We start from the raw sequence: 22,581 nt of genomic DNA on the forward strand, positions 1-22,581 counted from the left end.
TGGGCCGATACTAACATGTAAGTACACCTAATACCGCCGGAGCTGTCATCGTAATAAAATGTATTATAACACATGTATCTTGTTGAGATATAATCATCTGTTCATAAATTATCCTATCAACAACGGTAATGTTCGAAAACACAACAATGCAACTCGGATTTTTTACAACCTTACGAGCATCCTTTGCGCTGCGTCTCCGGTAGTGTTGTCATTCGTCAGCTTGTCACAGTTCAGTAAAATGCCTCGTAGACAACCAGTTGCTGAGTCCATTACATGGCATGCCTGAAGATTTGTCTGATTAGTGTGCGGTCCAGATATAAGGGAGCTAAGAAAAGAAAATGCAATACGAAGATTACTACCACTCAGTGATCACTCGGAAAGCAGCGATTCAGATCACGCTAAAAACCAGATTATTCAGGCTGAAGGTAAGTTGATATTATTATTATTATTATTATTATTATCAGCATAAGAACTTTTGGTAAAATTCCTTTATTTATTCTGTATTCAAATTATAATAATAGCTCGCATAGTACTGACGAGTTTTCAATTAGTCTATTACAGCCGTAGAAACAGGAGCCCGTAAAACATGATATCACAGGGGACGCGACAACCAATATAAAAGCCTCGGATGGCCAGATAATCCATGATTAGATACTGACAGCCTCACAGAGTGGACTGTAACAGATTTTGGGAAGACTCAACTTGGTAGGTTTGCTCGCCATACCCCTTCGAAAGAAACTCCAGGACCTACTCCATGTTCAAAGCGGCATGCTTCTAACGACAGTGTAACGAGTGCGTGACGTCTTTTTATAGTGGAATCAATATTTAAACACATAAAGCAATGTGCGTAAATAGAATCAAAACGATAATAATTAGTAACTGTGCGTATCGAGAACGAAAATATAATATCAATAGCGGTCAAAATGACCACATCGGCGGTTCTAGGCATACAGTATAATATACTAGCTGCAGTACCCGTCGTTTACGGGACAACCATATAGAATGTCCGCCAATATGCATGCATGCTGTTTTACTTGGGACGCAGCAGTAATCCCATCTATCGGAGATGAGTGGCAACAGAAGAGACAAATCACATCACAACAGTGGTCAATATAATGTTACAGTTGATCATTTTGTGAGATTGCGATATTGTAGGCCTTCACATTTAGATTTATTCCGACTCTGGGTCTGGGATATTATATCATCTAATGTAAAGGCAGTCCTTCCTTCTTTACTGACTTCCTCTTGCCTGATTCTACAAGCGATCTTTCCTTTACGCTTTTTCCCTCATTTTTCCTTGACGATACGGACTGAAAACCACGTGGTTTTACACCTTAAGGCAATCATGACAGAAACCATCGCCTCACCACTTAGGCCCTAACGTGATTAAACAATGTTTAACAATGGTGTTGATATGGACTAAGTAATAAAAGTCTAAATTCGCTTTTCTATTATCCTAGTCAGTACGATAGAACGGTATGAGACATAAATGGAACTGGTATTCTCTATAACTTCTGTTACGGTATGTGATACTTTTCGATCGGACCAATAACATAGGTATTTTTTAAATTACACGCCCTCCCGTAAACTACCATTTCATCCGCCGTGAATACATACCGATTTTCATTCAATTCTGTTCACATATTTTCTTGTAGTTCGGCATTCATATGGACTTAGCAACAAAAATAGAAATTCACGAATATCTCTGTTATCAAAGCTGGTACGGTAAAAAATGTGTAAGACATAAATGATCGGAAATGTATTCTATACAATTTTAGTTATGTAGTAATTATCGATACGAGCATTAATAACATGAATATTTGAAAATTATTTTTTAGTATTTCCCCTAGACTACCATTTCACTCAGCATGAATAAAGTTATTTATAGTCTAGACTGTAGTGCATCATTCCCCGACTTTATATATCGATTTTGATTAAATTCTCTTCAGCCATTTTCTCTTGATGCCCGTACAGACAGACAGACAGACAGACAGACAGACAGACAGACAGACAGACAGACAGACAGACAGACATGACGGAAATTGACACGACAGATACAGAAATACCATTCTTTTTCAATTCTGAGCAATGTACAGACAAAACTCTTATTGTATACAGTACAATACAGTATAATCCGGCAGCTCTAGTGATATTACGGTACATGTTTGGTATTGGTCGAACTTAAGGAAATAAAAAATCGTTGTCATGACTCTTGAATCAACCCTCCTAGAATATATCGTCCCTGTTCGCGCAAAAGGTCATATCTCACAATGCTCTTCTCATCCATTATTTTCCCTAAGACTGGTCATGCCTCCCAGCCACATATGAATATTTAGTCGATCAGAACAATATTCGTTCTATTTATTTTCCTAAATGAATCTTAATGTACCATACTCTAGGAATGTATGTTTGCAAGACATATTTTTTCGCACTCCTGCAGCATAGCGTACTTAAGGTTCATTCTCCTGTGCACGTTTGCACATGAAAAGGAACACAACGAAAAATTGTTCTGATGGACTGCATATCAATATGTGGCTGGGAGGCGTGAGTATTCTTCAGGAAAATAATGGACAGGAAGGGTATTGTGAGATATAACCTTTTGCTCGAACAGCGACGAGATAAAATGATTACTAATAAAATGTTCCCATATGTTACGCTAAATCCACATCCGTATGTTTTGATGTGGAGTACGTACCACGTGATAGGTATTTTCGAAATGAAGTTAGTATGGGTTCAAAATGGTTTTACTACTGAGACAGTGGATGTGCTGTGTTTCCAGTTAAGCGGACGGTCGGCCTCCTTAATTTTGAGGCGCTCCCGGTACGCATTTTGATTTTTTTACTTTTTGTCGTTCTGAAACAGCGCTCAATCATCTCTAATGCGTTTTCGATCATTTTGAAGCCATTTATAGTCTATACGTAGCGATATTGGGAGAAAGAAATTGTTCGTAGTTTTTCGTGCTACAATGTTCTAAGTTGTTCACTGATTGACTTTCTTGCACCTTATACTTGTAAACTTATTGGCACAACTCGAACACCTCACATGACGTCCTACCACGCCGTAGTTCAGAGCTACACTAATTGTTGGCTGCGCAGCACGGCAATCTTGTTACAGCAAAATGGTGGCATTTTTGCACCGATCCATGACATTTTACTAAGGTTAAATACGTATTACTAGGTATGAAAGTCCTTTCCCTTTACAACGGATATAAAACACTGTCGTCACAGCGTGATCTACAAATTACATCGATTTTAAAATTTTCATTTTTATGTTATGTTCACCAGCCCAATGACGATAAAGAAACCTTGAGCGTATGTTACGTCAGAAAAGTTCTATAAATGTTCTAAATATGTTGGTAACATAAAACTAGAGGTTGTTTCAATTCGATTAAGGGTTCATTCGGTAGCTGTGGTATCCTACGCGATAATTATAATCGGTGGATAACCTTAGTTAAAGAAAAACCTGAATTTTCTACGGTCAAGTGAATCAACCAACGGTGTTACTTGAAATCCGATGTAATCATTTTCTGGTTTTCTTTTCCTTTTCTTTCTTTCATAACAAGGGTACATTTAAATTCAAATAATTCTAGATATAACGTATAGGTTTACTAAAAAAGTTATAGGTTTAGTTCAAAATTCACATAAAATTTATGTCAGCTCTTATGTAAAATGTTCCTTTATTTATTGATGCTTCACATCATTCGTTCAATTTCACTAACTTCAATTTCACGATCAAAACTGATTTTTCCCCACTCCTTGGATTTTATTTCATGTAAGGTAGATTTCCTTTCATAACCCCTCGATGTATGTCGACAAGAGACAGAAGATTTTTTCTACAAGTTGTTTTACGTCGCACCGACACAGATAGGTCTTATGGCGACGATAGGACGGGAAAGGTCTATGGGTGGGAAGGAAGCGGCCGTGGCCTTAATTAAGGTATCCAGAATACTGGATACTGGCCGCACTTAAGCGACTGCAGCTATCGAGCTCGGTAGAGACAGAAGAGCCCAAAACCCTGAAATAGAAGGATCTCATTACATTCTGCTGAGAACATCTGTTAACCATCGACATGCAAATGTGCAGTACTGGCAGTCATACGTTTGCAAAATGGAAGGAAAAATATTTCTATAGGGATGAATCTCCAACACTAGCACCGCCATCTCGAGACGGCATATCCCGAGGTAATTCCTGCATGAAATTCCTTCTAAAATCTCACCGTGGGTTGGAACCTGAACAGCCCCGGGTCAGGGGAAGAATATCATGTGATAATTATTAAACTGTCGTGTTACAGTGAGCAGATTGCATCACTTGGACGTGGAGCACTGCATCAGTTTTATTTTTCTGTCGATATCGATATTATCACAGTGATAACGAGCCTGCGATAGTACTCAGAAGACTGGCAACGTGGTTACTCGATATACGCGTAGAGACATACTAAATAGGGTAGAGATTTATAAAATCCTTCTGAAACTTGCAAATTATTTTAGGTGTTAAAAAGTTAGCACCTTAATAATGTTATTGTTTTTATGTCCCACTAACTACTTTTACGGTTTTCGGAGACGCCGAGGTACCAGAATTTTGTCCCATAGAGTTCTTTTTTGTGCCGGTAAATATACCGACACGTAGTGGACGTATTTGAGCACCTTCAAATACCACTCGACTGAGCCTGGATCAAACCTGCCAGCTTGACCTTAACCGTCTGAGCCACTCAGCCCGGCAGTTAGGAACTTAAATTTAGAATGCATTTCATTACCTATCTCAGTAATCGATCATATATCGTCATTTGGTGAAAGTTCCTCAATCGAATTGGAATTCGTATTTCAAAAATATTGTTTGTGAGCCTCGAACGGATCTACGTTGGTAATTTTCCTTCAAGTAAGATCTCATTTAACTGCCTTCTTCAAGAGTTCCGTTGTTATTTCTTGTTACTGAAGAGAGGGACACAAGTAACTCAACTGGGCAGATACATACTGAACCGTTTCGTTTCATGATGACAGAGCTGTTATTTAATGCACCATGAACGATGTACCGGGAATCGAAACTTGAAAGGCACGCAAAGAAGCTTGGAGCTTGAAGGGGGCAAAGCGAGCTAGTTTGGGCGTGGCAAGATGTATGAGGGAGCGAAGACGCCAGGAAAAAGGTAGAACGACTCAAATGCTGCCTGGAGATTCATAGATAACACACGTATAACAAGAAACGCGGGATGAAACAGGCCTGTCAGGGTATGAAAACATGGTGATAAATACTCATGTGAGTAAATTTCTGCAAAGATGAAATAATAGGAAACTATGAAGTAATTTACTGAGTGTCTCGTGCTGATCTGTTGTACTTTAGTGTAATAGCCTTTCTTAATATGATATGCGCGGGATAAGCGCGGGAACCAAGCTTTAGTTTTCACAAAGAAGAAGTGTTGTTTCGTGGTGGTTTCCTGAGCTTGGTGTCTCTTCCTAGAATGTATAAGAGGAGTTTGAGAGAAGACGCGAGGTGCATGGAAGACGGACGGTGAGATAGAGTGCGTCGTGAGCTTGCAGCAGTCACACAATGCCAGTATTATAATAGAGTGTCGGTCAGTATTTATCATCCGTAGCCTGGAGCAATAGTAATTACACGGAGCTCGGAAGTAATATTTTAATAAACTTTGGTCAAGAAATCAATGCGCAGGTTTGAGCCACAGTTTATAATACATACTTTCTACCTATGAGGGTAAATTATCCGTGATTAGGAACTCTTCAGGACACACTATAAGCCCGGCTAGTACAGATGCTCTATAGTTTCTTCAGTCCTAACCCACGATATGCTGAACAAGGGGTGACGGGAGTGCGCAAACAGGCATCTTAATTGTGTGCATTAAATTGCTATTATTCGCGGTACGGGAATCTATGACAAGAGCTGATTAAGCCCGAGGCCTTCTCACAAACCAGGCTCTCAAGCAGACGGCAACACGATGGACCACACCATCGAACTGAATCGAAGACCAGCAGTTCAAGAGTACGCTAGTCAAATGTTGGGTTAACTCCATGTGACCAGTCCAGGATGGAGGAGCCATGAGGTCGCAATGTAACAGATTAGTTTGAACAGATTTTTCTTTTAACATGAGAGAGGGACAGCTCAGCTTCGCAAATTTTTATTTGTAAATAAATGTTCATTATGCCTTAATGGCGATCATTTAAATATGTTTATGACTAATGCATGTGTTTTCTGCGTTACTAGCTTTGAATCAATTGTGTATGGTTACTAGGGTCATAGGTATAAATTAGGTTTATTATATAATCATGTAAAGTAGCGTTATTCTTATTTGGGAATGATTTAAGGAAGCTTGAGGAGCTAAGATCATTGAAAACTAAAGGGCGCAGGTGCCTTATAAGTATCGAACGGGGAGACTCTTACTGTGAGTGCTAGGCGACCAAAGGAATAGGAACCGCATGTTATGTTAATGTGCCTGAATCTTTTAGATATGCAGAGCAAGCTGTGGATATTAAATCCCAACGTTGCATTTGGAAGGGTTTTCGAAATAATGCCGGCAGCCTAATACATGGCTATACACTTGGCCTGAATCGGGGTCCGTTGCATGGAGAAAAGAGGTTCATTGAGTATATTCCAGATGGGCAGATATGAGGCCAAGCATGTAGGCCCATATGATGTGAATTTCAAGTCTGAGAAAAATATTCCAGACCCGAGAGGTACGTTATTATGTGTTACTGAGAGGCCAAAACGCCCGCAAATAGTGATGTTCCCTAGCGAAGGGATGACAGTTTGCCCAGCTGAGCACTGTCTTGCACTGTCGGGCAGTAAATGGACCCGTTAGCCATGTGACGATAATCAGATGTGAAAGAGGCTTTGCCGTGTAGCTATGGGTATCTTCAGACAGATGAATGTTATTTTTGAAACAGCGAGAGGAAGACGGCCTTGCCATTTCCCTAGTATATGTAAGGTCAATGAACTTCGCCGCAGGAGATGACCCAAGATGCGATTACATCACCATTCCTTCAAGACCAGTATTTTGTGTGTTTATTTCAGATCCGGTTGAATATTTGTGATCTGTTTATTGACATTGTTTACTGTGTCTTAATGTTCGTGTTTATTATTTCATTGTAGCTTACTAAGGGGAGAGCTCGTATGGTTTTTATGGGATGAGAGGTTCAGTCCTCATCTTATATTAAGAGATCGGGCTCATATTAGCTTCAGTGTCATTTTGGGGTAAAAAAAAGTTCTAAACCAAGCATTTTTCTGGATTATGTATCCCAAATTAATTGAGAGTAATTTCAATTTCCTTTTACATGCAAAGATTCTGTTGCTTACCTCATGTATCAGGACTTTTAAGTACGACGCAGATAGTCGAGTCCGTTCAAGCTTATCTAAATGTTGAGTGTAGCGTTTATGCATTTGGCACACGGATTCCTAATTTTTGTGATTTAAACTTGTTTAGATGGGCAAGGTCCCGCTGTCACTTGATGGCAAACAACTACAAACTGTATTTGAATTTTTTCGTTTTATTTAAGGGAATTTTATCCAAGTTTTATATTTCAGCGGATTAAAATATTCAAACAAATGTATTTCACTTGATTTCTCATTCCCTCATACAAGTGCAATTCCTGTCCTATTTACGTCTTTAAGTAATCTTAGCTGTTCTTGGAGACCAAATTGTAGACGTTCCGCGGGCGATGCCGTTGAACTATCCAGGGCAGAGAAGGACAGGAAAACAGTGTATTTTGGCTTATTACGTGATGTCATACTTTGTTTTGATTGATCTATTGTTTGTCGACCCAGTAAGGTACAATACATACAGTACGTTCACCAATTCGTTTCCAAAAGATGTTTCTTAAAAAAATGAGAATTATATATTAATAAGGCATCTTCATTGTCCAGTTTATTAAATAATAACTTACCCTACAATACTTTCAAAATTAACATAAATCACAAACAATACTGTAGATTCAACAATCGTTCAAAATTGCGTATTACATAATACACGTGTTCTAAAACATGGATATTCATTTAACATGTGTTCACTGATTGATTTATTTATTTATTTATTTATTTATTTATTTATTTATTTATTTATTTATTTATTTATTTATTTATTTATTTATTTATTTATTTATTTATTGTTAAATATGTATCCGCGTGTTGAACAGAATCTGCTACACACATCGTAACAGTTCGATTTTCAGGCTGTTAATTCTTCAGTCAAAAATATTTATACACCGTAAATTTAGTTCCTGAGTACAGCAGTGAATGTTCCACTACTCTGTGACTCAATATCTGCCGCTGTAGCCAGTGCTGTGATCATAACAACTTGCCATGTACACTTTTACCCGTCAATGCCTCGGCGACTCGAATCCACGGTTTATCCTCTCCTTCTTGCCAAGGCAGGTATACACGGGTATCCATGAGATAACGTATCTCTGGGGATAAACGCCATCTCTCCAATTGTTCCCTCTCTAGGAGAACCATGTTGTGTCCCGCTCGTCTTATATGCTCCATCTCCGCCCGGCACCACTGCAACAACAAATTCGCAGGATTCTTATACTAATAGTTATTATTGAATGGCAACAAGCAACAATTATGTGCAATAAAAATTCACGTAATATCTGACATGAGAGTTTATAGAATACGGTGATTTTTTGGCAGGATCCAAAATATCTATAGCCTTAAGGAATTCCAAACTATGGAACAATGCAATGCTTACCGGTCGTAACACATATAACGGTATCAGATATCTCCTTTGTTTAGCAAAGCATTGTTGAGTATCAGCACCTAATTATCAAATTACTCTTATATTCTTTAAGTGTTGCCGGATACGAACATACACACCTTGCACATATTTGTGACACATTTGCTTTTGTGGAACTTTAGAGTAATATTTTATAGAGTATTCCTGATCTCATTTTGGTTCCTAAGGATAGCCTAAGATCAAGATGATGATTTACAATCACCACACCCTTGGAAGCAGGGCCTAGCAGATACTTCTTCGATCATTTTTGTGTCGACACAACTTTATATTTTTGATCTGTGTATTTCCACTTACCTGTGAAAGCATGTGGTGAACGTCTATAGCATAATTTGTTAACTTGTGTTGTGCCCATAAAAAGTTGTTCTTGGATAGGTCTCAATATTTAGTTCCTTTACAAGATACTACAACTTCTCAACATTTCAAAAATAGTGTCATATTCGCTACTTAGTACAGCTGTCACATATCAATCGAAGCAAGCCAGAGTCCTTGGCTTTACTGGTTCTTTAAACCTGTTTGTTGTTTCCCAGTACAGCGGATTTTTAACACTTAAGGCTGGTTTGCCATACTGGAAGTTTGACCCTCAAGATTTTCAAGGACTGTATGAATATCCTCCATAATATTCCAGTCGTATGCGTTTGGGAGAGTCAAATATCGAATCCACAGCCTTACAGACAGAAAGTTCCTGTACTAAACCAAGGATATGGCATGCCAAAGAGAATGTCGACATGCTATGTGAGTTACATCGGTTGAACACGCTCCAGCTTGCTTTAACATCAATAAAAAGTAAAAGACTTCATGTGTTCCTCTCTCCGGAACCAGATGCATAAGATGGCCGACTAAAATCGGTTGCAAGCACTCCGAGGTACTTTTCAATTTGCCATCAAGCCGATAGTGAAGTCAGTATCATTATTTGTTAATATTTATTTATTTATTATTATTCGCTAATCGGTCAACTAGGGACCACGAGAAGTTCCATTATACGTTCTGGCATTTACTCAGTTTTCGACAGATCCAGTAGGTTTTCATTAGCTCGATGTGTCAAGCACGGCGTTCATCCGACCACTTTGCACCAGTTGTCCACTTGACATCCCGGAAAGTCACAAAAGTCACAATGCTTGTTCTGAAAAGGTCTCGTTTGTGCGCGTCATCTTCTTTTAGACCCAATTCTTTTAGGTCTTTCTTGACGTTAACCTGCCAGGAAACTCTAAGTTTTAAAATTCAAGCTTGTAATTTTACATCAAAGCTAATATCGCAATCATAGTTCCGAGACGTCTAGTTTTACGTAAAATCATAACCACGAAGATGTAAATTTTCACTTCAGAATATACACTGACTGACAGAGCAAATGCAACACCAAGAAGGAGGGGTCAGAACTTTATGTCAATTGCAGGGTAGACTGACGTCACTGAGGTATGCTCATGATGTGAAATGCGCCGCTGTGCTGCGCACGTAGCGAACGATAAATGGGACACGGCGTTGGCGAATGGCCCACTTCGTACCGTGATTTCTCAGCCGACAGTCATTGTAGAACGTGTTGTCGTGTGCCACAGGCCGCCGTCAACGGAGGCATTTCCAGCAGACAGACGACTTTACGAGGGGTATGGTGATCGGGCTGAGAAGGGCAGGTTGGTCGCTTCGTCAAATCGCAGCCGATACCCATAGGGATGTGTCCACGGTGCAGCGCCTGTGGCGAAGATGGTTGGCGCAGGGACATGTGGCACGTGCGAGGGGTCCAGGCGCAGCCCGAGTGACGTCAGCACGCGAGGATCGGCGCATCCGCCGCCAAGCGGTGGCAGCCCCGCACGCCACGTCAACCGCCATTCTTCAGCATATGCAAGACACCCTGGCTGTTCCAATATCGACCAGAACAATTTCCCGTCGATTGGTTGAAGGAGGCCTGCACTCCCGGCGTCCGCTCAGAAGACTACCATTGACTCCACAGCATAGACGTGCACGCCTGGCATGGTGCCGGGCTAGAGCGACTTGGATGAGGGAATGGCGGAACGTCGTGTTCTCCGATGAGTCACGCTTCTGTTCTGTCAGTGATAGTCACCGCAGACGAGTGTGGCGTCGGCGTGGAGAAAGGTCAAATCCGGCAGTAACTGTGGAGCGCCCTAGCGCTAGACAACGCGGCAACATGGTTTGGGGCGCTATTGCGTATGATTCCACGTCACCTTTAGTGCGTATTCAAGGCACGTTAAATGCCCACCGCTACGTGCAGCATGTGCTGCGGCCGGTGGCACTCCCGTACCTTCAGGGGCTGCCCAATGCTCTGTTTCAGCAGGATAATGCCCGCCCACACACTGCTCGCATCTCCCAACAGGCTCTACGAGGTGTACAGATGCTTCCGTGGCCAGCGTACTCTCCGGATCTCTCACCAATCGAACACGTGTGGGATCTCATTGGACGCCGTTTGCAAACTCTGCCCCAGCCTCGTACGGACGACCAACTGTGGCAAATGGTTGACAGAGAATGGAGAACCATCACTCAGGACACCATCCGCACTCTTATTGACTCTGTACCTCGACGTGTTTCTGCATGCATCGCCGCTCGAAGTGGTCCTACATCCTACTGAGTCGATGCCGTGCGCATTGTGTAACCTGCATATCGGTTTGAAATAAACATCAATTATTCGTCCGTGACGTCTCTGTTTTTTCCCCAACTTTCATCCCTTTCGAACCACTCCTTCGTGGTGTTGCATTTGCTCTGTCAGTCAGTGTACAAATGAATTGGCGATGTGATACGCAGTCGCAGTTGCAAAAGCAGTGCAATATCGCCCCAACTACACGAACTCACCTAGTTAATTATTTCATTAACTTTAAGTAAAGTAACAAAAATGAAATTAAACAAAACGCTTTTGAGTACATTGGAATTAAGGTACACATATATAATACTAGCAAGATACCCGTGCTTCGCTACGGTATTTTACTGAAATTTATAATTGAATGCTTAACATTTTATATATAATCCCTCAAAATTCGCGATTTGACAGCAAAGTTCCTCCCATTTTACAATCATTCTTTGCAGCAATCGATTTCGTACTTCCCGGGCTAGCTCTAGGTGTTCCGCCCGGTCAGTTGGGTCCCTAAATCTTTGCCATCTTTCCCTATAAGCAGTGGCGGCTGGTGCAGAAAATCAGCTGTGTGCTGTAACCCATCCGCACTCCAAAAAATAAAAATATTTAGAAACATACCGGTATGAGGTTTTCAAGAGGCTCTCCACTTAGTTTTCCACACTGAACAAACACGCAAACAACACCAACACATATACACATTCCTCATAGAAAAACTATAAAACTATATAATTAAACACACAATAACATCTGCAATGGCAAAATATTCACGAACTCAAACACTTGGTGTGAGCGCGCAAAAACAGAACTTCCCAATGCCACCAACATCATTGAAATAAAACCAGCAACGTCGTAATGCAAAATTACATGTTATGTTTTTATAGTGACATTTATAAACTAGACATTTTTAATTAAAGAAAATAACAATATCATGTCCTTATTTTGACAACATAAAAAGTACAATTTTTATAGTTCATCGATTTATAAATGTGGCTATGGAATAGGCAAGTCGGTGGTATTCTATCATCTTTGGTATTAAAAGACCTGGCGGGAACATCTCTACAGTATTTTGTTTTCCTGTTTGCATTGAGCAATACCCTCATAGATACTGTCGCTGAGTAAAGAGGGTGCCAGCTGCCACCTTCTCATATTGGTCGTAATGCAAGTGTGACTAGTGCTAGTGCTGCCTGTCTGTGGTCGAACGAAAGAATCGCTGTGAAGTGATGTCTTGGCGGCTGTTGTTTCCACAGCCTATCTCTCTGTATTGGAAACGTTGGGCACGCATGCGCAAAAGGCAGAGCTCCTGGTTTCTGGCTATAAGCTTAGCTCTCGCTGAGCTGTGACCACACAGCACCCGGCGTGGAGCGCACCAGTAGTTACCTGGTTGTGAGGGGAGTTCAATAATTTCTTATTCTTTGGCTGACGTCTTTTTCAATGCACTGTATTTGATTGTAGATAATAGTTTTAAACTAATTTATTTTTCCAACAGACAGTGTGCTGCAGCACTTCAGCACATAAGGTACGGCCGCCCCTGCCTATAAGCAAATTGAATATGGATCAAATCCTTGAGGAGATCCGGCGTGGAGTCGTCTTGGGTGCCTTGGCGGTACTGAACCCGCGGCCGGATTGCATTCGTGATCATTAAATGACCAGGACCCGTTTCCAGCGCGGTCCGCACATTTTATCGACGGTCGAGAACATTGTTATTATTATTATTATTATTATTATTATTATTATTATTATTATTATTATTATTATTATTATTAGGGTGAGTGATATTAGTTGAATTTAGGTTATTATTATTATTATTATTATTGTTGTTGTTGTTGTTGTTGTTGTTGTTCTGGACCCCGCAGCAAGATGCAAGACCGCTACATGGCGGTAAATTACTTATGCTGCCATTGTCATTGCTGGCAATGTGACCAGCACCCTTATCGCTCCTAGGCAAGTGCGCGGGATTTCTGGCGATACGAATCATGTACTTCCGTGCATTATTGACCTTATCATAGAAATGAGCATTTGCACGTTTTACTTATATAGTTTATTTCAAATGTGTTCAAATTTTTATTTATATGCCAGGAGAATCTACAGTATTCTAACTTTAAGTTCTCCAAAGGAAAAGATAATGATCGGTTTATGATCAGAATCAAGTACATTATGAGCAGTAAAATCAATTGATCTCAACGCCTTTTTCACCCCATCACCGTTAAGTTGATTCCCCCCTCCCAAAAACCGAAGGCGTGTTTTTTTTTTGTGTTTATAGGAGATTCCAAATACCAATGTTCAATTCTGTTACCTTCAGTTTGGAGATATAAGTATCCCCATAAAAAATGAATTTGTTTCACTTCCTTTCACACTCCCCCACTTATGTGAATTTTCCAGGAAAAAATACTTGTTTCTTCATTAATAAAGGATCTTCTAAATGCCAATTACGACTGTAACATCTTCAGTTTTTGAGATATGTGTCCTCACAAAAGGAATTTAACTCCTTTTTACCCCCACTGCCCAAGATTATTTTCCCCCCAAAACGAATTCTTTTGTTGTTTTTAAAGGAAATCCAAACACCAGTTTTCACGTCTGTAACAACTTTAGCTTTTTTAGATGTAAGTATCCTCATACAATTAATTCAATTAACTCAATTAATTTTTCAATTCTTTTACCTTCCCTTCATTGGATTTTCCGAAATCAAAGGAATACGTGTATCTTTACTCTTAAAGCAGATTCCAGATACCAATTTTCACGTCTGCAACATCTTTCGTTTTTGAGAAAATAGTATTTTCAGAAAAATAATTCAACTAATTTTTCAATTCTTCCCCTCCCCCTTTAAGTGGATTTCTGAAAACAAAAAATACGTATTTCTTTTTTTTAAAGGAGATTCCAAATATCAAATTTCACGTCTGTAAAATCTTCAGTTTTTGAGATATCAGTATCCTAATAAAAAGAATTCAACCCCATTATCAGTCATTTTTACCCCCCACCCCACCCACCCAAGTGGTTTTCCCGAAAACAAAAAATGCACTTCTTTATTTTTAATAGAGATAAAAATACCTTTTTCACTTCTGTAACATGTTATGCTTTTGAGATATACTGTAGACATACTCATTTTAAAATTTAAACCCCTTTCTAGCTCCCTTAAGTGGAGTTTCCGAAAACAAATCATCTATGTTTCTTTGCTTTTACAGGAGATTCCAAATACCAATTTTTACGTCTGTAACATTTTACATTTCTGAAATATACTGTAGATATAGTCTTTCTAAAAATTCACCCCATTTGTCACTTCTGTTTAACCCCCATTAATTGGATTTTTCATAAACAAAAAATATGTGCTTCTTTATTTTCCAAATACCAATTTTCAGGTCTGTAATATCTTCAGTTTCTGAGATATATCCTCATTAAATTCATTCAACCCGTTTTCACCCTTTTTCATCCCTTATAGTGGGATTTTCCGGAAACAAAAAAGTACGTGTTTCTTTATTTTTGAAGGAGAATCTATATAGCAGTTTTTACATCTGTAAACTTTTAAAGTTTTGAGATATAGATACACTCATTTTAAAAATTCACCCCCCCCCCCTTTTCACTCCCTTAGCGACGGAATATTCAAAAATCGTCCCTTAGCGAGCACTTACATTGTAATATAAATATATCCTCAAAATTTCATTTCTTTATATCCAGTAGTTTTGGCTCGACGATGATGAATCAGTCAGTCAGTCAGGACATGTTCTTTTATATATACAGTAGAACCCCGTTTATCCGAAATAAAGGGGGCGGTACCACTTCGGTTGACGCGTTTTATCGAATGACACGTGGTAAATATTTTCGGAATTTAATTGTCGAAATAAAAATGCATAAACTCGGTTAAGCAAAGGTGCATATTAAAATGTTAATATACTGTATAATCCGCCACTGTTGACACATCAACTCCATAATTCCCAGCAACATTTCGCAATATCGCACCATTTTCCACCTGTCTCACGGCTTCGATTTGTTTTCCGATGCTTACATCAACGCGTTTTCGTTTAGTTGGCATCATTCAATAAGCACGCACTTGCCACTATACCTTTAACACAACTGAGTACTGTATACTGTACCTTATTACCATATTTCACAAGAACCCAGTCCAGATATCTGGTACAGCGTTGCTAGGATAAGAATAAGATAAGATACAGTACCGTTATGAGCACGTAGTTCATGTTGTAGTGGGGTAAGAAAAGCATTGGAACTACAGTATAGAACTGCGAGGCCAGTGGAACGACCTTGGGTGAAAGAAAAATATGAATGGAGAATGGTTGCTGGACTTCCCTGGTTTCCTAACAGAAGCTGCAGTATAGTCCGAGAAATAAACAAGGTGAAACTCCCACAACTGAAGCAACGTTAACCACAGTCAACATAATACAGTAATAATAATCATAATAATAAAAATACTTCCTGCTTGTTCAAGAAACAGTGTATCATGGAACGAACTGGGGGGTAAGAAACTGTTTTGTTTTATGCTACACATGCATTTTGGCATAAGTCATAATATAAAAATAGGGTGTGCGTAGTAGCTCTAAGCACATATAGCAAGAGAATTACTAATATCGACGGCAAAGAACGAGAGGATAAAAACAAAATATTGAACCCATGACCTTTGTGGCCCAAGGGTTCAATATTAAAGTAAAATTTTGCCAGGGCATTTCGGTTAAGCCGGGTTTCGGTTAAGCGAAGTTCGGTTAAGTGGGGTTCTACTGTATATAGATTTTGTACTTTTGCAAGTGATTTAACGTAGCACTAGCAGAGAGAGGATGGCTAGGCTGGGAAGGGGAAGGACTGGACCGGGGATTTTACCGGCTTCCGCTCCGATCCAAGGTCGTTAAGTCATAACTCATCATTTACACACAATATACCACATTATCAACCACAGCAGAAACACGTTACATTTCCGTAGTCTCGCCTCATAGGATAGATAGGTAAATTATTTCTTTAATCTGGCAAAGTTAGGGATATGTGTTCCTGTCTTACACTTAACTAGTGTTTACACATATGTAGAAATATACACAGTAGAAAAACTGAGTGGGCTGTCCACGCAGCTGTGAGCTTTCATTTGGGAGATGGTGGGTTCCAATCCCTACGTCAGCAGCCCTGAAGATGGTTTTCCATGGTTTCCCATTTTCACATTATACACATGCTGGAGCTATATATCAGGTAAGGCGACGTCGCTCCCTTTCCAATCCTAGCATTTCCTATACTTGAGTATATGTGTTGGTGCGACGAAATAAACTCTCTTTGATATTAATCGAGGTAATTATGATGATGATGATGATGATGATGATGATGATGATGATGGAATTAAATAATAATAATAATTTCAAGTGTTTCTGATAACTCTCTTATGTATTATTAATGTTATTATATAACTATAATATTGTACATCACAACTGTACTGGTAAAATGTAAAAGAGAGCCTAGAGTTATAACATCATCTATATATATATACCTATGTATCTACCTATATATATATATATTTGTTCTTAAAGGTAGTTAACCCTTATTTATTCAAACGTCGCCATGTCCAGGGTAAGAGAAAGCATTAAAGCGTTAACCTGGCCTATGACTGGGGTGAAGCCGTGCTTTTCTAACTGCATGGTTCAACTAATTCTAGTCTGGAGGCTGACCATAGTATCATCGTTGGAATGTGGACATTAAGAGGACTTAAAATCGATGTCATCAGCATGTTTTGACAGTTATTGAACACTCATAATGTAAGAAAATAAGTGCAAAGAAAAGATAAAGAACATGTGTATATATATATGTTAGCAAAATACCCGTGCTTCGCTACGGTTTTGAACTGAAAGTTATTAGTCAAAATTTTGCATTTGGAGAGTCCACTGTTGGCTGAGCCTGTAAAATACACTTCAATTCGTACGTCAAACTGTTTTGTTGGAATGATTATTTATTTTCTGATCTAACACTCATTTTGAAACTCGTACCGAAGAATTGGAATGTTTTAAATCCTATTTCATTTAATATCTAGGATGTAAAAGCGACCAACCTGTAAGAGTTTGATTTTGTACGTCGAACAGTAATGGAAGAATGAATGCTGTTTTAGGGGGTTAATGTTTTAAAATATTTATTAACATCTAGGATATAGAAGACCAGCCTTCATCTAAAATTTTAAGTTCGTGCCTGAAATGGTTCAGGATGAATGGATATTATGTTCTTTAGAGTCAACCACTATCCAAGCCCCATAGGGAAGAAATATTTTGATGTACACAATATTTTACACCTATGACATAAAAGAAGAACCTTCCCGTAAAATAACAACTTTGCACGTAAAACGGTTTTGGAGGGATAAATAATTTCGTTTCCGGAGCTAACTCAATTTTAACACTTTCAGGTTGGAACGTTTAAAAATGTTTCCTGTTTGACATCTAGGATTAAACAGATACACAACTATTTGGAATTTTGTCTTCGAAGGAAAGAATGAATATATTTGTTTCCGGATGTTAAACCCCATTTAATTCTCTTAGGGGTTAAATTTGTTTCAAACCTTCTGTTATTTAACACCTAGGATATCATATGAAATTTGAACCTCGTAACTCAAATGGCTTCATATAAATGCATATTTTTCATCATTCCTCAACCCTCCAGTCAAACCCCTTAGGGGTGTATTGTACTGTTGTTTATTTAAAGTCTAATATAGAATTTTATGCTTATAAGGGCAGCACCGATCTCTTGCAAATATCGAGATAAAACCTCCAACACCTCCATTATTACTTCGGCCTAGCATATGTATTAAGCTTGTGGAATTTGATTGGTAATTTAAGAGGTTTAAATCTTTAAAAATTGGACGTTCAACGTGCGCAAGAATACGTAGGTACCATTAATGGTATACAGTCTTGAAAATTATTCCTCCAACCGTGTACTAAGTTTAAGATTATTTCAGTTAAACCCCTAAGTTTTACAAATAAATATTTTTGGTAATAAATAAGAGAAATCGGAAATTCACTCGAGTACCTGTGCTGTTGCGAAGACTTAGTTTTATAACTTCAACATCTACATGGTCCCAATCCTTATGAAATATTTTGAATTATATCATATTTGACGCCTATATCATCCGAAGTTCTTGTAAAATTATAAATTCGTACGGTTTGGAGGGATGAAGAAATTTTTCGTAAGTCATCAACCCGCCCCCTGTTAAAATCTCTTAGGGTTGTATTATTTTAAGACCTGTTATTTTTTAAATTCTAAAACGTATAGGAGCAACCATCATGTGAAATGTTAACCTCGTATATCAAACGATTTCAGAGAAATGAATATTTATGGCATCAAGCCACTCCCCAGTTAAAACTCATTAATGGTGTGTTGTTTTAAGACTATTTCTTAGCTGAAATATAAGGCACATCGGAGCAATCATCACGTGAAGTTTTAACCTCGTACGCCAAACCGTTTCAGAGAAATTAGTATTTTAACATCAGGTCCCAATCCCCGGTCAAAACCCTTAGGAATATACTGTATCAAGTCTACCCCTTATTTAAAATGTAAGATATATAGGAGCAATAATCATGTGACATATCAAACTCGCATGTCAAACGGTTTCAGAGAAATAAATTTGTCATCGGACATCATACCCCAGTCAAAACCGCTTAGAGGTAAATTGTTTGAGTACCCCTTCTTATTTCAAATTATTACATATAGGAGCAACCATCATGTGGAATTTCAACCTCGTCAAACAGTTTCAGAGAGATGAATATTTATGTTTTCAATCCTTACTATCCTGGTGAAAACACTTTAGGGGTCTATTATCTTAGACCACTTGTTATTTAAAATCTACGACATGTAGGAAGACCATCGTGTGAAATTTCAAGCTCGTATGTCAAACGGGTTGAGAGAAATGAATAATGATGCCGTCAGCTACCCCGCTCCAGTCAAATCCCTATAGGGTTGTATTTTTCTGTGTTTCTTTATTTTTAAGGGAGATTCCAAATACCAATTTTCACGTCTGTAACGTGTTAATTTTTTTAGATATATACTGTAGATATGTACATTTTAAAAATTCACGCCATTTTCTCTCCGCCTTAAGTGGATATTTCGAAAACAAGTTATGCATGCTTCTTTTTTATAGGAGATCCCAAATACCAATTTTAATGCCTGTAATATGTTAAGTTTTTGAGATATAATGAAGGTATGCTATTTTTTGTAATCCATCCCCTTTGTCACACATATTCACCCCCTTAAGAGGATTTTCCAAAAAAAATCTTTCCTTATGTTTAAGGAAGATACCAAATACCCATTTTCATGTTCCTTATAGTTTCAGTTTTTGAGATTTAAGTATCCCATTTTGGCCTTCGTTCACCCCCGTTAAGGGGATTGAACGTAGTAATATAACGGTTGTGAAACGGTCGGTACTTTAAAGAACAATGAGATTTTTTGTGCATGCTAAATAAAATGCTAACATTTAATGTCTACTACCTTAAAAAATAATGTGATTAGTATCATGTTTTATTTCCGAATAAAGAGCTTTAAAATGCTTAAATTGGGCACCCGACTGAGAGGTTGTTTTACTAATGTTACCGAGTTTCAGCGGTAGGTAGAGGTGAAAGAAGGTGCGGGCTTGAACGGGTCTCAAACTACGAAATCAAAGTTAATGTAAAATTTAACAAGGTTATATTTTCTTTTCAAAATTAAGAAATAAAACAAGTACGGCAGGTACAGAGTAGCAAGGCAACAAAAGGAGCAATTACAGTATTTACAGTATTTGGGCTTCGAGCCCTGAATTCACACTTCTAGGGCAATTAGCCCAATTTTACTCCAAAAAATAAGTTTTACCAGAGGGGCAGAAAACCCCATTCATATTCAGGAGCACTTGCTCCAAATTACACAGAAAAGCCTCCTCGAGGCATACAACACTCAATTTTCAAGAAAGAGCCACACGCTCTCAACCTTTAGGCCTCTCAAAGGCCACACCAAACTCCACCTTCAAGTTGTCCTCTCAGGACATAGACACAGGGGTAACCTACCCAACCTACTGAGGTCTATTAAATGAAAAAGGTTAATTACATGACCTCTAAAATAACAATTTGAGAGGAGGCGATCTGCACTCCTAATTTATTCGTTTCAAAACCTAATTTGGCTCTAGGCCACTAATGCAAGGGCTAATCCCATACTACTGAGGTGACTTTAGAAAAGGACAATTTACATTACAATTAAGGAAGAATCGGTTGTGAGAAATAAGTTCACCTCAAAACAAAATGAGTGGGAGCTCGAGAGGGTTAAGCACTCTCTATCCCAATATGTAGCTTTAAAAGATAACAGATGCTAAGAGTAGTTACATTTTAGGAAAAGGTTACATGATAGAAACGCTTCGGACCCGCCCCGAGAGTTAAACTGCTGAGCTAGCAAGAACAGAAGTTATTAAAAGGCCATTACCTTGTTGTTGACCGCTGCCGAAGAAAAGAGGCGCTTCCCGCCCCCTGCTATGTACTTTACACACTGAAAGATGGAACAGAAGTGGCACCGAGACCCTAAAATCAGCAGTTTATATACTCTCGCGGAAAGTTCGAGACGTTTCAGGGAAGAAAACACCCGCCCACAATCACTTTATTGGTTAGGGATAAGCAGCATATTCAAGATGGGGGAAGATACATCAGATTGGTCGGAAATTAATTAAAGAAATTCGGGATTGGCTAAATACAAAACAAGGGGAAGGAGAGGGGTATACAGCCAACTTAAACAATAACAGAAAGAAATTTAGCAAAGAACAAACTTTTGAAATTAAATTTTCTCCAAAAAAACAGTTCTTTCACTCCGCACTAGGGTGCACTATCGTTGATCTTCAGTAGTGTCCTCTAGAAGAGAAAGTTCACACTTCTTACTACAAGCAAAACAAAAATACGTCGAAAATGACACAGTTCAAAAACTCCAAAATTTCCAGGTAGTGACATCTTCTGAGAAAGTAGAAAATTAATTCCGTCGATAAAGTTCAGACTTCCCCCAGCAGAGGAGTTTCAACTGGCGCACATTTTGAATTAGCGGCGTGGAGGTGTACCGCCCGGTACAACTAACATTGACAACTGAACAACACTGACAATTACAGCACTGAAATCCATTTGCTAACCCTCAAATCGCGATTATTTATTTTGGCAGGTTAAAATTATTTTTGGATTCCTAGCGGCTTATAGGAAGGGGAAAATGGTTTTAAAATGTCAGTGTCGGTAGTTTAAAAAACAATGAGTATGTTTTTTGCATGCTAAGTAAATGCTACATCATGGATAAACATTCCTTTCACAACCGTTATATTACTTTGTTCAATATGTACATAAGCACGTGTTCTTTCCCTTTTCTTTGAACTTGTTTGCTTACGTGTTCTGTGTTCATTAACTGTCAAAACTCTAGGTTATCCCATAATTAAGCCTCCCTTTACATTTTCAGTTTGTCTCAAAGTTGCTCTTACTTTAGGAGAAAATAAATTACGAGTATTACAGAAATTACTCCAAGCTACAGGTTGAAGACTGTGTAGCAGTTCTTATCTTTGTGAAACAAAGAGACATTTCACACTTTTTCCAAGAAACCAGTGTAAACCCACTATATCCGGGAAGCTTGCATAAGTTTCGTTAGTATTCTACATTTTTTATTGTTCTATATTTTTTAAACTTTATGGTTTGTAACTACACTTCCATCACTCTCTAACACAAAAGTAACGTCAACTTAGCCAATAATGGCCATTCTGTTATTCTTGACACGGCGATAACGGCATTTCAACAACACTGGCCATATTACATTTTCTGACTCCTCGGTACAAACAATTTTGATAATAGTCATAACACTTTACAACTTTCTGACATGAGAAAATATACGCTTGTAAATAGCGAGATTTACCTAACACTCGCCATAAGGCAAACGATATTAGGAAAACATCACACACGATATTTTTAACTTGAATTAAAGGAAGGAGGAAAAATCAGCCCTGAAACTATGAAAGTTAACACGACCAAGCACATATTATTGACACAGAAGAGGAAAACTCCATAGATTTCATTTTACGGCGAATACGGCTATTATTTCCAAATTTAGGAAGAAAAGTTTCGAATTAACATAGTCGCAACGCAGGTTGATTAGATCCTCGCTTTTGTGACCATATTGATGAAAATTTATCTGGATCTTCATTAGTGATCATTTACAACATAACTGCAAAATAGGTTGATTAGATCCTCGTTTGTTAGCTGTATCTTCACAAGTAACCGTTTATAATACAGTAGAGTCATCGACTATTTCATCGTTTGTTGAATTTATTTGGACAC

General features: G+C 38.6%; 1 protein-coding gene across 1 annotated transcript in view; it reads right to left on the bottom strand.

The window, feature by feature from the left end:
• Positions 1-7,870: 7,870 nt before the first annotated feature.
• The window catches only part of LOC136874965 (toll-like receptor 1), a 43,906-nt gene continuing 29,195 nt past the window's right edge, over positions 7,871-22,581 (bottom strand). Inside the window, exon 4 of the mRNA XM_067148680.2 lies at positions 7,871-8,498. Coding sequence (XP_067004781.2) covers positions 8,286-8,498 — 213 coding nt within the window. The 3' untranslated portion in view covers positions 7,871-8,285. The remainder of the gene's footprint in view (positions 8,499-22,581) is intronic.

Source organism: Anabrus simplex, chromosome 1 (assembly GCF_040414725.1).
Source record: "Anabrus simplex isolate iqAnaSimp1 chromosome 1, ASM4041472v1, whole genome shotgun sequence".
Classification (NCBI taxonomy): domain Eukaryota; kingdom Metazoa; phylum Arthropoda; class Insecta; order Orthoptera; family Tettigoniidae; genus Anabrus; species Anabrus simplex.